Source organism: Neopsephotus bourkii, unplaced genomic scaffold (genome assembly GCF_033783945.1).
Source record: "Neopsephotus bourkii isolate Nb327-2 ecotype Australia unplaced genomic scaffold, CSIRO-AGI_Nbou_v1 NB_1749, whole genome shotgun sequence".
Lineage (NCBI taxonomy): Eukaryota > Metazoa > Chordata > Aves > Psittaciformes > Psittacidae > Neopsephotus > Neopsephotus bourkii.
This window is the reverse complement of record NW_026902223.1, coordinates 6,401,272-6,414,817: the sequence shown is the minus strand read 5'-3', so window position 1 is coordinate 6,414,817 and position 13,546 is coordinate 6,401,272. Positions and strand designations below refer to the sequence as shown.

The window sequence follows — 13,546 nt, the reverse complement described above, 5'->3', positions numbered from 1 at the left end:
CTTGGGGTACCCGGCGCGGTGCCAGGCATCTGGAGGAGCCTGGTGAACCACAGCATCACCCTGCCAGGGAGCTGCCTGCTCCTGCATCCAATTAAAGAGGCAGAAGGGGTTGAGTCAGGGCTTGGCTGGGATCCTGGGCGCTGCGATTCATCCAGCAGAGTGAAACAGAACAACAAAGGCACTGGGATTCTTAATGAGTGTTTAGGATCTTGGATCTGTGTCTCGTCAGTCATTTGATCCAGCCACAGGACTCGTATTAGTGGGTGGGAGAGAAATCCTGTCTGAGCATTAAGCACTGTAGGTTTCCACCCCGGCTGGGAAGCTATCACTGCGTCTGGTAGGAGAAGCCTATTTACAGTCTCTGCCAGGCTCCTAGCAGAGCAGTTTGCACCAGATGGTCCCTGCAGCATCCTGGAGGCAATCTCCAGGTTCCTAAGAGCAGGCTCCTGTGGATCTCCAGCTTGGATTCACGCTGACCCTGGTGCAGTCAAGCAAAGAGCATCAGCCCTTAGACTGTGTCCAAGGTGAGATCCTTCAGGGGCAGGAAGCCCCACGTGCTCCCCCAGGATGATGCATAGCTCAGGATATAGGTGTGCTTGTCCAGGAGGCCTCATCACAGTCCTTTGCAAAGCCCCTTGTTAGCTTTTGAGCTCAATGGCTGGAGTTTGGTGAGCACCATCCCATGGTGGAGCTGGGCCTTGGCTCTAAAGGCAAGACCCAGCTCTGGGTGCCAAAGATGCTTGCAATCAGTGGGTCAGAGCTGCTCGTGTGTCAGCCTGAAGATGAGGAGGAGAAAGGAGCAAACGCTTCCCATGTCCCAGCCATTCTCCTGCAGCAAAGATCCACGGTGGGTGCAGGTCAGAGCTGCCCAGGGCTCCTGCTGCCATAAAGAGCTGGAATTTTCCTCCAAGGAGCAGTGACCTCGAGCCGAGGTGACTGGGAGCCTGCCGCTGGGATTAGCACTGAGGGAGGGTTAGCAGCAAGCAGCTTTGGTCCCGCTGTGAGGCTTTTGGTCTGTAAATGCAGCTGCGCCGAGCGCTGTGCAGCCTCGTGATGCCTTTGTGAGGGTTACGGGAGCTGAGGTCTGTGCTGAAGCATCTGGAGCCAGCAGCCGTGCTGTGGGACATGCCGTGTCCAACAGGAGCCCACTGCTGATCCAAAGCAATGTCTGATGTGTCTGGAGCTGTAGAGGTGCGAGGTGAACTCAGCACCTTGAGGCTGCGAGGGCACCAAGGCCACATCAGTGTCTGGTAGGGAGTCAATGGGGCTGAGCTCAGGAGGCATAGGTTAAAAGGAGGATGGTGAACACTGAGATCCTCCAGGAAAAGTAACTGAGGTGCCAAAAGTACCTGATAGCCAAAGTGTCCATCCATGGGCCAGGAGAGCAGTGCTTGCTTGTGACCTGAGGGACTGTGAGAACAACCCCTTCCCACCCCACTCTCCCATGTGGTCATTGCTAGGTTTGTCTCCCCTGTGCCTCGATGTGTGGTCCCCTTGGGTATGTTTCTCCTCTTGTGTTTGCAGGTTGCCTATGGGACCACAGAAAACAGCCCTGTCACCTTCATGGGATTCCCCAATGACAGCATCACCAGGAAAACGGAGACAGTGGGATGCATCTTACCCCACACAGAGGTGATAGTGACCCTCCCTGCCTGCTACAGGTCCTCTGCCTGCAGCAGACCTCAGTGTCCCCCCTGTCTGGTGTTGGCACTGGGGCATGCCATCATATCTGGCTCAGGTATCCCCTACTGAGCCTTTCTCTTCCATTGTAGGCAAAAATTGAGGATCCCGAAACAGGCCAGTCCATGCCTCTGAACACTCCTGGGGAGCTTCAGATCCGTGGCTACTGTGTGATGCTGGGCTACTGGGGTGACCCTGCCAAGACAAGTGAAGTGGTCACTGATGAGAAGTGGTACAAGACAGGGTGAGTCTGGAAACAGCCCCGCTCCTGCTGGTCTGTCCTGCAGGGTGATGCTGGATGGGGATGGATGTGAACAGAAGAGCCTTGGCTGTGATTTCGGTGCCCATGAAACTTCAGAGCAGCTCTTAGCACAGAGCCCCCTGTGCCAAGTGCACCTGGAGAAGGGAATCATCACTTGGCTACTGGAGCGATGGAGGGGCTGTGGGGTACACAGCAGGGCCAGGCACTGCCTTCCCCCAAGCCCTGCTGTTTGTGTGAACACTGCTGATGGCAACAGCAGTAGCTCTTTGATCCCTTCCATGTATTCAGGGGGCATCTCAGCCTCCAGACCAGGCTGAATGGGAGCATCAGCCATTCCTCCCCCTAGTTAGGCCAGGACTAGGTGTGCTGTTGTTACAGGGACCTTGCGAGCCTGGATGAGCACGGCTACTGCAGGATCATAGGCCGATGCAAGGACATGATTATTCGGGGAGGAGAGAACATCTACCCAGCAGAGCTTGAGCAGTTTCTGCACACCCATCCCAAGGTTGATGAGGTCCAGGTGAGTGGGAGGGAGATGGTTCCTGGGGTGGGAAACCTGCACACAAAGCTGCTGGGGCTGCTGCTTGGGATTGTCTTCCCCTGGTTTTAGCATCAGTTTGTGTGTAACGTTGGTTGGCAAGCAGCAGGGAGAGGCTCATGGCAGGGGGGGGTGTTGTGGTTTAGTCCCAGAAGGCAACGCTTGCTCACTGCCCCAGCACCACTGATGGGATGGGGAGAGAATCAGGAAAAGGTAAAACTCATCAGTTAAGAACAGTTTAATTACTGAAATAAAGTAAAATACAATAACTGTAATGGAAAGGGGAGAGAGAGGGGAATAAACCCCAATAAACACAAGCGATGCACAACACAATTGCTCACCTGCTGACTGATGCCCAGCCCATCCCAAGCAATGATCAGTGGCTCCCAGTCAACTCCCCCCAGTTTCTATACCGGGTGTGATGTGATGTGGTATGGAATATCCCTTTGGCTAGTTTGGCTCTGCTCCCTCCTGGCTTCTTGTGCCCCTCCTTGGTGACACAGTATGAAAAACTGAGAAGGCCTTAACTTAGGGTCAGCGCTACTGAGCACCAACTAAACCATCAGTGTGTTAGCAACATTATCCTATCAGTAAATCCAAAATCACAGCACTGCATCAGCTACTAGGAAGAAAATTAACTCCATCCCAGTGGGAACCAGGACAAAGAGGCAGGCAGAGCTCCTGGCATAGAATCATAGAACAGTTTGGGTTGGAAAGGACCTTAAGATCATCCAGTTCCAACCCCCTGGCATGGGCAGGGCCACCTCACACTAAACCATCTCACCCAAGGCTTCATCCAGCCCGGCCTTGAACACTGCCAGGGATGGAGCATTCACAACCTCCCTGCGCAACCCATTCCAGTGCCTCACCACCCTAACAGGAAAGAATTTCCTCCTTATATCCAGTCTAAACTTCCCCTGTTTAAGTTTGATCCCATTACCCCTTGTTCTGTCACTACAGTCCCTAATGAAGAGTCCATCCCCAGCATCCCTATAGGCTCCCTTCAGATACTGGAAGGTTGCTATGAGGTCTCCACGCAGCCTGCTCTTCTCCAGGCTGAACAGCCCCAACTTTCTCAGCCTGTCTCCATACAGGAGGTGCTCCAGTCCCTGATCATCCTCATGGCCTCCTCTGGACTTGTTCCAACAGGTCCGTGTCCTTTTTATGTTGACATGCATAGAGCATATCAGTTCCTCTTGTGCACCAGCTTCATGTCTGCAAAGCAGTGACTGTCATCCTTCAGGTTTCAAACTGCCTGTCCACTTCCATAGCTCCCTCTGACATTCCTGCTTGGAAAGCTGCCTACAGGGACAGGTTTCACTGAATTTACGGGTCATTCCTAAACTCCTAAACCCAAGAAGCCTCCTCCAGTGCATCCCTGGCCATGAGGAGCGAGAGTTGGTTTCACCCCATTCACAAGAGAGCGCTGATTTGCAGCACGGAGCAGCTGCTCCCAGTCTGCTGGGATTGTTCTGCTCCAGGTTTTGTGCCAGACAAGCTTCCCCATAAATAAACCAGCTATTTAGTCAGCGTTGCGCCTGTGCCAGGCTAGCATCTCCTCCTGGAACAGGCCCAGTGCAGATGGGTTGCAAAACAGCCCTGTTTGTGTAGTTTCTAGGGCTTTATGTCACTGCTCTGGACTCAAAAGGATCGACGTGTCTCTAGGATTTGGAGACGCTGGTTCAAGGCGGGGAATGATGGCAGGAATCTTGTGGAATAGCATGAGCAAGCTTTGGAGAGAGATCAGGCGTGGGAAGTCCATCTCCTCATATCACAGGCCATTAATCCTTTAAGTTCACTCCATCCCTCTCCTACTGTTCCATCTGGGGATTCCCATCTCCCTGTTGCCCCCTTTTCCAGGGAAGCAGAGGCATGCAGAGGGATGGCAGGTCCCTGTTGCACCCACAGTGACCTGCTGCCTGCCTGCTCTGACTCAGCCCGCGCTCCAGTGACTTTGCCAAGCCAAAGGAAGGTGTTGGTGTCCTGGCACCCAGCCTGCTCTGCCAGCTTTCCTCTGGCAAATGGTTGGGAAGTGTTTCCAGGGAGGCTTAATGTCATGTAGAAACACTGGTGGGGATGCAGGCAGTTCAGACTGCCTTTACAGACCCCATGCCATGGTTCCAGCATCCCTTTATACGGGTCAGGGTTTGTGCCATGGCCAGCACACATACCCTGTGGGAGGAAAGGGATGTCCCCATGGGTCACACTGATGATCATCTGTCCCAACCAGGTGGTTGGTGTGAAGGATTCACGGATGGGAGAAGAGATCTGTGCTTGCATCCGAGTGAAGGCTGGGCAGGAATGCACTAAGGAAGAGATTAAAGCCTTCTGCAAAGGGAAGGTGGGTCTCGCAGTCCTTGGTTCCCCACCAGACCAGTACCCCTGCTGGGAAGAGCCATGGATTTGGGGGTACTGGGGGTGCAGCCCTGGCATTCCCAGCTTGGGCAGTCCCAGCAGGTTCCTTCGGAGCTGTTTTCTCTTCCCAGATCTCCCATTTCAAGATCCCGCAGTACATCGTGTTTGTGGATCAGTACCCGCTCACCGTCTCGGGCAAGGTAAGGGATGGGTTGGGGCCAGGTGGGTACCCGGGCCTCCTCTTCCATCTCCTGAGCCTCTCTTCCTCCTCCTCTCCGCACTTCATTCTAGATTCAGAAGTACAAGCTGAGGGAGCAGATGGAGAAGCACCTTCAGCTCTGAGCCGGGGAAGGCAGAGCAAAGCACGGCACAAACCAGCCCCACTTCAACCAGCTTTGGGTCTGTTTCCCCTGTGCCTCGTGCTGTGCAATGGGGACCTTCTCTGCTGCCATCAGGCTGGTGGCAGGGTTAGTTAATAAAACAGAGTGCCTTTGTCCCCTACTTGGGTTTGTTTCTCTGCCATCAGGCACTGTGGTGTGAGGAAGGATGCTTATTTCTGGGGTTACTGGAAGACCTTATGAGGGTTTTGAAGCTTTGTGTCGCTCTGAGACATTTGGCTGCAGCCGTTGCAGAGGACTTGGATGGATGCTGGGAGGTATTTGACTGATGTTTAAAGCCTGGCTTCCCAAGGGAGGGGGATGCCCTGTCTGCTGAGTCTCCCGGGTCATGTAACACAGCGGATGTGCTTGAAATGAGGGACAGGGGCTTTAGAAGTGAGACTTTGGATGGGAAGGGGCTCCCTAAAGCTGCCTGGAGATGCTCACCCTGTCCCCACGCCTTCTGCCCCCCAAAGAAACATCTCCGAGGCACACTTGGCATGGTTCATTTGGTGTTTTGGACAAGGCAGGCAGCGAGGAGGTTGCAGGAATACCAAAGCTCCTGTCCCAGCGGCACTGGGAAGTGGAGCACGCCCGGGGCAGCATTGTATGGGAGTTATTTGGTACCTCCCATCCATGAAACACTGCTGGAGAAGGGGAAGAGCCGAGCTCCTCCTCCTTGCCTGCATCAGTGTCCCACCCTAGCTGGGAACCAGATAACACTGGTACCAACATCCATGCCATCTCCCTCCTGCTTCCTTCCCAAGCAGGGCTGGCAGCTGGGCCTCCACTTCCACACTGGAGCTTCCTCCAGGGGAAATGATGCTACAGGGAGAGGCAGTGAGGGCTCAGATCCAGCTGGACTGGGGGCTGTACCCATGGAAGCAGAGCCAGTGGCACACATGTGTGCTGTTCCTATCTGCTTTCTGAAAGAGGAAACAAATGGGATGGGGTGCTTTGTGTTGCATCCTTCCTGTATGCTGTCTGTCTGCACCAAGCTCTTCCACCATTCCCAAACTGCTTGTGGGGCTGGTGTTGGTGTTTCCTCACCCTGCAGGAAGTGGGATGTGCACAAGCAAAACCCAGGCCTCCTCCCTGCCCTGGTTTTTGGACCCTTGTAAACCATCCTTCCCCAAAGAGGAGCTGTTCCTGCAGCCAGGGACCTTGGGCTTGCAGTGGACCTCTAGGTCTGGTGTTTAGGGAAGGAATTTTTACCTTCCTTTGCTTTCCCCCTGCCAGGCCTGCAGTGAGAGGAGCTTCTTCTCTGGTTCCTGTCTGATAACACCACCCTTTACCCAACCCCAGTGCTGCCCCATGTACTCACCATAGCTGGGGAGTTACTGGCAAGAAGTGAAGTCGGCTCTGGCATGGGGGGGCAGACACACTGCTGAGAAACACAGCAAGCCCTGGTCACAGCCAGCACATGGCTACAGACCCCTCTCACTCCATCCCTGCTTCCCTCCATCCCCTTACTCGCATCATAGGTCCATGGGTCTAAGTCTCAGCAGAGCTTGGAAAGCTTCCCCTTCCCTTTCATCCCCTCTCCGGAGTGAAAGCAGTGGCTCAACATGGCCTGGAGAGCGATGAAGGAGCTGTTGGCTCATGCCTGCATGTGAGCCATCACCGAGTGGACCTGTTGGCTTCGGCAACATCGTTCCTCTTTGCATCGTTGGAGGGTGGCTTGTTCAGGTCCCTTGACCCAGAGGGTCCAGCTTGTTCTGCCCAGCTCAGGGACGGATGGGCACCTTCAGGGCCCTTTAATTGCAAGGGGGCAGCAGCAGCCACCAGAAAGTGCTGACCCACTATGAGAGACCTTGGCTCCACGTCGGGGTGAATCACCCATGCCCTGGCACCAGGGGCTCTGGGGGAAACGGCTTCAGATGTGCAGAGGTGCAGCTTCACATCCGCATCCTTGCAGACATGCAGCTTTTAGTACAGTGTGCCCGTATTTGAAGGGGGGCTATAGGGATGCTGGGGAGGGACACTTTGCTAGGAACTGTAGTGATAGGACAAGGGGTAACGGGTTCAAACTTAAACAAGGGAAGTTTAGATTGGAGATAAGGAGGAAATTCTTTCCTGTGAGGGTGCTGAGGCACTGGAATGGGTTGCCCAGGGAGGTTGTGAATGCTCCATCCCTGGCAGTGTTCAAGGCCAGGTTGGACAGAGCCTTAGGTGGCATGGTTTAGTGTGAGGTATCCCTGCCCATGGCAGGGGTTGGAACTGGATGATCTTAAGGTCCTTTCCAACCCTAACTATTCTATGATTCTATGACTGTCAGCATCTTGCCTAAACACCTGGGGACTCCTTGCAACCCTGTTGTGCTCCTGGGTGAAACAGCAGCCAAAGGAGGACAGCACCGATGCGCCCTGATGCTCCCACTCAGCGATGTTTCCAGAGCATACGCATCCACTGCCTCAGCATCCATGTGGGAACACCCAGGGGCAGGAAGCAGACACCACAGGCTCACACTTGCTCCTCGGGAAGCCTTCTGCTTTGAACTGCAGGCACCAGAGGACACGTCCTTCCCCGGCCGGGCATGACACCCGAAGTGAAAAGCACCCTCAGCCTAATGCCCATGGGTTTGCTCCTCTGCCCCTTTGAGTTGGCACCCTTGGGGCTGATGACTCACTTTGGGAATGAGAATTTTGGGATTGAGAAATGACACAGTGCCCTGCAGCAAGGCCTTTCCCCCCTTCAACCTTTCTGTCCTGGTATTGACGCCACCTCTAGGGCATCCTTCGCACAATGGTGCTTCTCTCCATCCCACAAAGGGTCCTTCTTTGGCCTTCAACTTCCGACCACCCCTGGGGATCTGAGTTCCCTTCCTTCTGTGTCCCTCATCCAGAAAGGCATCCAGCCAGGGCTTGGCTGGTTACTGAGCCCTTCCGTGGCCCTGCGGGACCTGTGTTTCTCAGCCTCAGCCCTTCCACAGATGACCCAGGCAAGTGGCAATAATGATGGCAATGATAATTAATAATAATAATAATAATAATGGATATAACAAGGGGAGAGAATCTGAAATTAAAAAGGGAGCAGACAAAACCCATCAGTGCTGCACAGCACAACTGCTCAGAACCCACCGACAGGTACCCAGCCCGAACCGAGCAGTGACTGGTCCCTTCTGGGTGACTCCCCCCAGTTTCCATACTGCACATGATGTGCTGTGGTATGGAATAGTCCTTTGGCTCGTTGGGGTCAGGTGTCCTGTCTCTGCTTCCTCTCAGCTATCAGGAAGCACAAGAACTCTATCTCAGATGAAACCAGGATGCTTTAGTATTGGGCAGCTTACTCTCCAAAGGGGATGGTGATTTAAACCTTGTTTCTCAATGGCCAAGCTCTTCCTTCTGTTTTTCCACTTGCTTTCAATTGTTCTTGCTTTGTTGAGTTTTGTTTCCCAGCTTGTGTTGGTTTCTTTGCCTTGGTATCAGGCTGATTGATCGCATTCAGTGGAAATCCCCTCCTGTGAGCTTATCTTCAGCATGAGAAGAGTGCTGAGCCAGCCTAGGGTGGGCTGCCAGGGATGCAGCTGTAGTTGAATCCCAGCAGAACTCGCTCTGTTTTATTGAGTTCCTGATGCCAGTGGGGCTTAGGAGCTTCATTATTCCCCTAGGAGACCTCTCCTATTTGGGTTTTAATTCAAATGCCCCATGGTCTGTATGGATGTGAGATACCTTGCATTCTTTTCTTACAAGAAAGGCAGCGGGGAGGCTGTTTTTGGGGAGGGTCTTTATATTCTTGTGCTTTGTGTCACACAGACACTCAGATAGAGGAGTTAGCTGGCTGATCCTACACCTCCAGAGCGCCTCTGATTCAGATCTCCTTGGTATAAAACCCCACTGCAAGATGAGACGAGCTGGAACGGTTTAAAGATGAGGCCTGATCTGCTTGTAACCACTGTCTCTTACAGGCTCATGACCCTTTCCACAAACACCTGAAGCCAATGCAAGCCAAGCTGTGAAACCTGCTGGGTTTTTCCCTGAGCTCAAAACTGTCCCTTTCCTTCAGACACCTCAATCAAAGCTCTCAAACCCCGGTACCTGTAGGACAGTGAATAACTGTAGCCTTTCTTTCCACTTTCCTAAGTCGAGGAGGTGTTTGGGGAGAGTGCGTGGGGATCGATGCCTGTTTTTAAAGCGCAATTCTAATGGTAAGATTAACCTTATAGAAACCTGGGGAAGCTTTATCTATTCACACAAGGATTGCTTTTGTGAAGCTGCTAACTGGAGACCAGTTGCTGTCAACTGGAAAGGCAGCAAGATTTTACTACTAGGTATTTAACAGTCCTCAGACCATGGCTTCTAAAGAGCAGTTATGTCCTCCCCCAAAAAAGCATCAATGTCTTGGTTTTGATTTTATTTGTAGGATTAGCACTACCTCTCCTTGTTTGCAAATATTTATACTCCCTAAAGCCTCCTGCATAGCTTTGTGCACATCAATCTGTATGGGGCACTCCTTTCCTAATGTAGCTGGGAAGGAAATATCCATCTGGGAAGGAAACACCCATCCTCCTCTGGAGCTCTGCTTCCTTCATCCTTCCAGAAAACATCCTCATGTTTTCCAGTGCATCCTTTCATTGCCCTGCAGCAACAGCTTTTGCTGTGTGCCTTCTCCATCGCTGGCACCAGACTCTTAGTGTGAGGGCAAAGCAGAATACAGTGATGCTGCTCTGAGGGAAAAAAAGAGAAACATGTAGTAATAGTAAGCAGATAGGTGCTGCTAAGAGATATTTTGCCCTTCCTCTAACTTAGTGTTTTCATGGCGCTATCTCAAAGCACTTTACAAATGCTACTCAATGGAGATTTGATGTGAAAAACTACAGAAACTGCACGTTTGACCTGGAATGGTGAAGCCAGTACCTGAGAGTAGAACTCAGCTGACCAAGGTCCTTGGTTCCTTGGTAGCAGCAGTGGTTTGTGTTATCCCGTAGTTACTGGACTGTTCTTATCTCAGCCCATGGGAGTTAGTCTTTCCGTTCTCCTCCCCATCCCTCCAGGAGCTGGGGGAGGAAGAGGGGGGAGTGAGCGAGTGGCTGCGTGGTTCTTGGTTTGTGGCTGGGCTTAAACCACGACAATCCTCATTATCATCATTATCCTCATATTTATTATTGCTTTTATTATCATTATTATTCTCATTACTATCATCATCATCATCACCATTATTACAATTATTATCATCATTATTGTATTTGTTATCATAATTGTATTTTATTATCGTCATATTTATATCATACTTTATTGTTGTTATAATTAATTGTGCTTTAGTAGTTATTGTTGTTATTTATTAGTAGTATAATATTGTTATTATAATATCGTACTTTATTTTAGTTACTAAACTGCTGTTCTCACACCCAGTGGCTTTTCCATCCCTTCCATCCAGCCTGGGCTGGGAGCAGGGTGCGTGGTGCTGAGGTACTGGCTGGGTTTGAACCACGGCAGGCTGGAGCTGGGGCAGCTGGAGCTCTGCTGGGCTCTGGGTGCAGGAGCACCCAGCAGAGAGGGATCTTCCAGGGCTGCCCAACCAGCTCGTCTCTGAGAGAGAGTTCTGCTCTCCTGCTCCTCCCTGCGCCTGGCCACTGAGATGAAGGTGCTGATGAAGCATCTCATCTCCCACGCACTGTCCCTCAGAGCCAGGGCACTGGGGGCAGTGGTCCCATTTAGCTGGGGGAGGCTGCAGGGGGAAGCGGTGTGGGGTGGGATCAGCAGCACTCTGAGCCCTTTGGCCAAACCCCAGTCCCCTCTCTCCCATGCATCTTCTTTGCGTGCTGGTCACAGGTACCGATCACCACGAGGCATCCCTGGCAGTGCCAGCTCTTGGGAAGTGGGGCAGGGTGGGCAGAGCAAAAGGCTGTGGCAAGAGCTATCCCCAGGGAATGTGCAGGGATTAGGAGAGGGAGGCAGGTGCTCAGAGGGGCAGGAGCACGAATGTGTTGTAAGAGAGGGGAGGTGGTGCTGGCAGAAAGATGCTCCAGCTGCCTCTGAGCCTTTCAGACCCACCCTGGACCATCCCTGGCCCTCAGACCTCTGCCAAGTCGCTCCTGACCACCCGGGACAGCAGAGCCCTCGGTAGCATGGATGGCTGCTGCCTCCTCCTGCCTCCACATGGGTCTCCTCTGCAGATCCCTGCTTTGTCACACAACTGGTTAAGGGCTGTGCATGTCTCAAGTATGAGGGGAGGCTGTGAGTGCTGTGGGAGCAGGGATTCTTCTCACACCTGATGGGAGAGGATGAAGAGGGAGCCACTCTTCCCAGCAGTACCAACCGGCAGGGCAAGGGGTAAAGGGCACAAATTAAACATGTGAAATTCAAGGCAGGAAACCACTGTCTTAGCGTGAGGCTGGTCAAAGAGTGGACCAGGTTGCCCTGAGAGGCTGTGGAGCATCCGTCCTTAGAGATGCTGAAAACCCAACTGGATTATGTGCTAGACAAGCAGCTCAAGGGGACCCTGCTGGAGCAGTTGGCTGGCACTAAAGGATCTCCGGAGGTCCCTTCCACCCCCAGCGATTCTGAGACTCTGTAAACAGGTAAGAGTAATGTCTCCCATCAAAATCTTACTTCAAATGTTGTGTGACAGAAACTGCTTTACTTATATTGTCTTCTTCAATCTTACTGCCTGTTGAGCTTTTCTGAAGGCAAGGTGAACAACATCCACTGCTCTTGCCTTCTCCACCAGGTTAGTTGCTTCCCTGTAGAAGGCTACCAGCTTGGTAAGGAAGACTTCTCTCCATCATAAATCCATGCTTCCAACTCCCAAGCACCTTCCTGTGCTACCTGTTCTTGTAAAACACTTCCAGGTGTTTTGCTCTCTCATCATTGCAGGGATCAAGGAAACAGGGATCTGTGAGTTTATGGATCTCCCTTGTTTCCCTTCTTGTTCCTCTTGGTAGGTGCAGGCAGAAGAGGTTGAGGTGTGTGCTGAGCCACGTGAAAACCTTGCCCAGTCTCTTCAGGCCATTGTCACCTCAAAACAAAGTCTGATCTGGGGCAACACTGAGCTCATCGACGAGGATGGGATTCGAACCCACGTGTGCAGAGCACAATGGATTAGCAGTCCATCGCCTTCACCACTCGGCCACCTCGTCAGTGTCAGTCCTGCTGCTGCTGCTGCTGCTGCTCCTTATCCTAATGCTGCTGCTCCTGATGATGCTGATGATGCTTCAAAGAATGACCACCAAAGGTATTAGCAAGAGCAGTTTGTAAATAAGGCATGATAGAACAGAATTTGCCAAAATCGAGGTGAAACTGAGCTAAAGGGGCTATAGGGGATATAGGGCCTGAAGGCATAAAGATACAAGGGAGACCCTGCTGCTGAGTCGTGAGGTTCAGAACAGATCCCCCCTGCTTTCTAAACTCCTGACAGAGCCTGGATGTGGCTGGATCTTGTCTTAGTCTTAGACTTGGTCAACAGTTTGTGTCTAATGGAATGCATAAAGGAAAATCAAGGTAGAACCAAGCTAAAATGATTTGTATTGAGACTGAAGGTGACAAGGGTAAGGGGGACCCTTCCCTTAAGTGACAACATTCAGAACAGACCCCTACTGCTCTCTAAACTCCCGACAGAGCCTGGGTGTTCCTGGCTCCTATCTTAGTCTCAGACCTGGCCAGCGGTGCATGCAGTGGAATGTAACCTTGAGAGTATATGAACTCTGAGGGGTGCCCCACTCAGAGGGAGCGACCTGGTTGCAGCTCACTGCAGTCCAGGAGAGCCCAAAGTGTCTCTCTCCTGGGACAATTATAGGGTCATAAGATGATTGGCTTTAGCCATCAGTTCCATCCTGACCTCAGCTCTGTGTGTGTTCCACAACAGTTCTATTCCAGCTGTCAGGAAATGCCTGCTCAGCCCAGGAGTGCTCCGGGTACAGCTGGGGGGACCACAAGCATCCAGACCTCTGAGTGCTGCACTCTGCCAGGCAACAACAGTTCTTGCTACAGCCACGGAGGGCCCAGCCATCCAGCTCGTTGCACTTGTGGAACGGCAATCTCCATTGGCATGGGATGTCAAGGGCAAAAGAGGAGGCTCTCTCAAGCCCAGAAACTATGGAGAAAGCCATAGTTTTACCAAGGGAGGAATGCTTCTGGATACTCTGCTGGCTGGGATTGGAGAAGAGGCAAGGAGCAAAGAAAGATGACTCTCTTGCAGAGCTGATGCCTGATGTCCTTATTGAGATAATCAAGGGAAAATGGAACAGATGAGAACTTAAGCAATGCATTTTGGAGGCCGAGTAAAGCCCAGGTAAGCGGTGCCAACCGAGGGGAAAGCAGAGCAAGAAAAGACAGAGGTTTCCTGGGGAGAAGGGCAGCACAGGCCCCTTCCTGCAGGCAGAGCAGCAGGAGCTCG

At 52.3% G+C, this 13,546-nt stretch overlaps 1 protein-coding gene and 1 non-coding gene across 2 annotated transcripts in view; one reads left to right on the top strand and one right to left on the bottom strand.

Moving 5' to 3' along the window:
* The window catches only part of ACSF2 (acyl-CoA synthetase family member 2), a 35,454-nt gene extending 30,126 nt beyond the window's left edge, over positions 1 to 5,328 (top strand). Inside the window, exons 11-16 of the mRNA XM_061376934.1 lie at positions 1,525 to 1,632; positions 1,773 to 1,924; positions 2,321 to 2,462; positions 4,711 to 4,821; positions 4,967 to 5,035; positions 5,127 to 5,328. Coding sequence (XP_061232918.1) covers positions 1,525 to 1,632; positions 1,773 to 1,924; positions 2,321 to 2,462; positions 4,711 to 4,821; positions 4,967 to 5,035; positions 5,127 to 5,177 — 633 coding nt within the window. The 3' untranslated portion in view covers positions 5,178 to 5,328. The remainder of the gene's footprint in view (positions 1 to 1,524; positions 1,633 to 1,772; positions 1,925 to 2,320; positions 2,463 to 4,710; positions 4,822 to 4,966; positions 5,036 to 5,126) is intronic.
* Positions 5,329 to 12,208: 6,880 nt separating this feature from the next.
* Positions 12,209 to 12,290, bottom strand: TRNAS-GCU (transfer RNA serine (anticodon GCU)). Its single transcript has one exon. It is a non-coding gene; the product is annotated as a tRNA-Ser (tRNA).
* Positions 12,291 to 13,546: the final 1,256 nt, after the last annotated feature.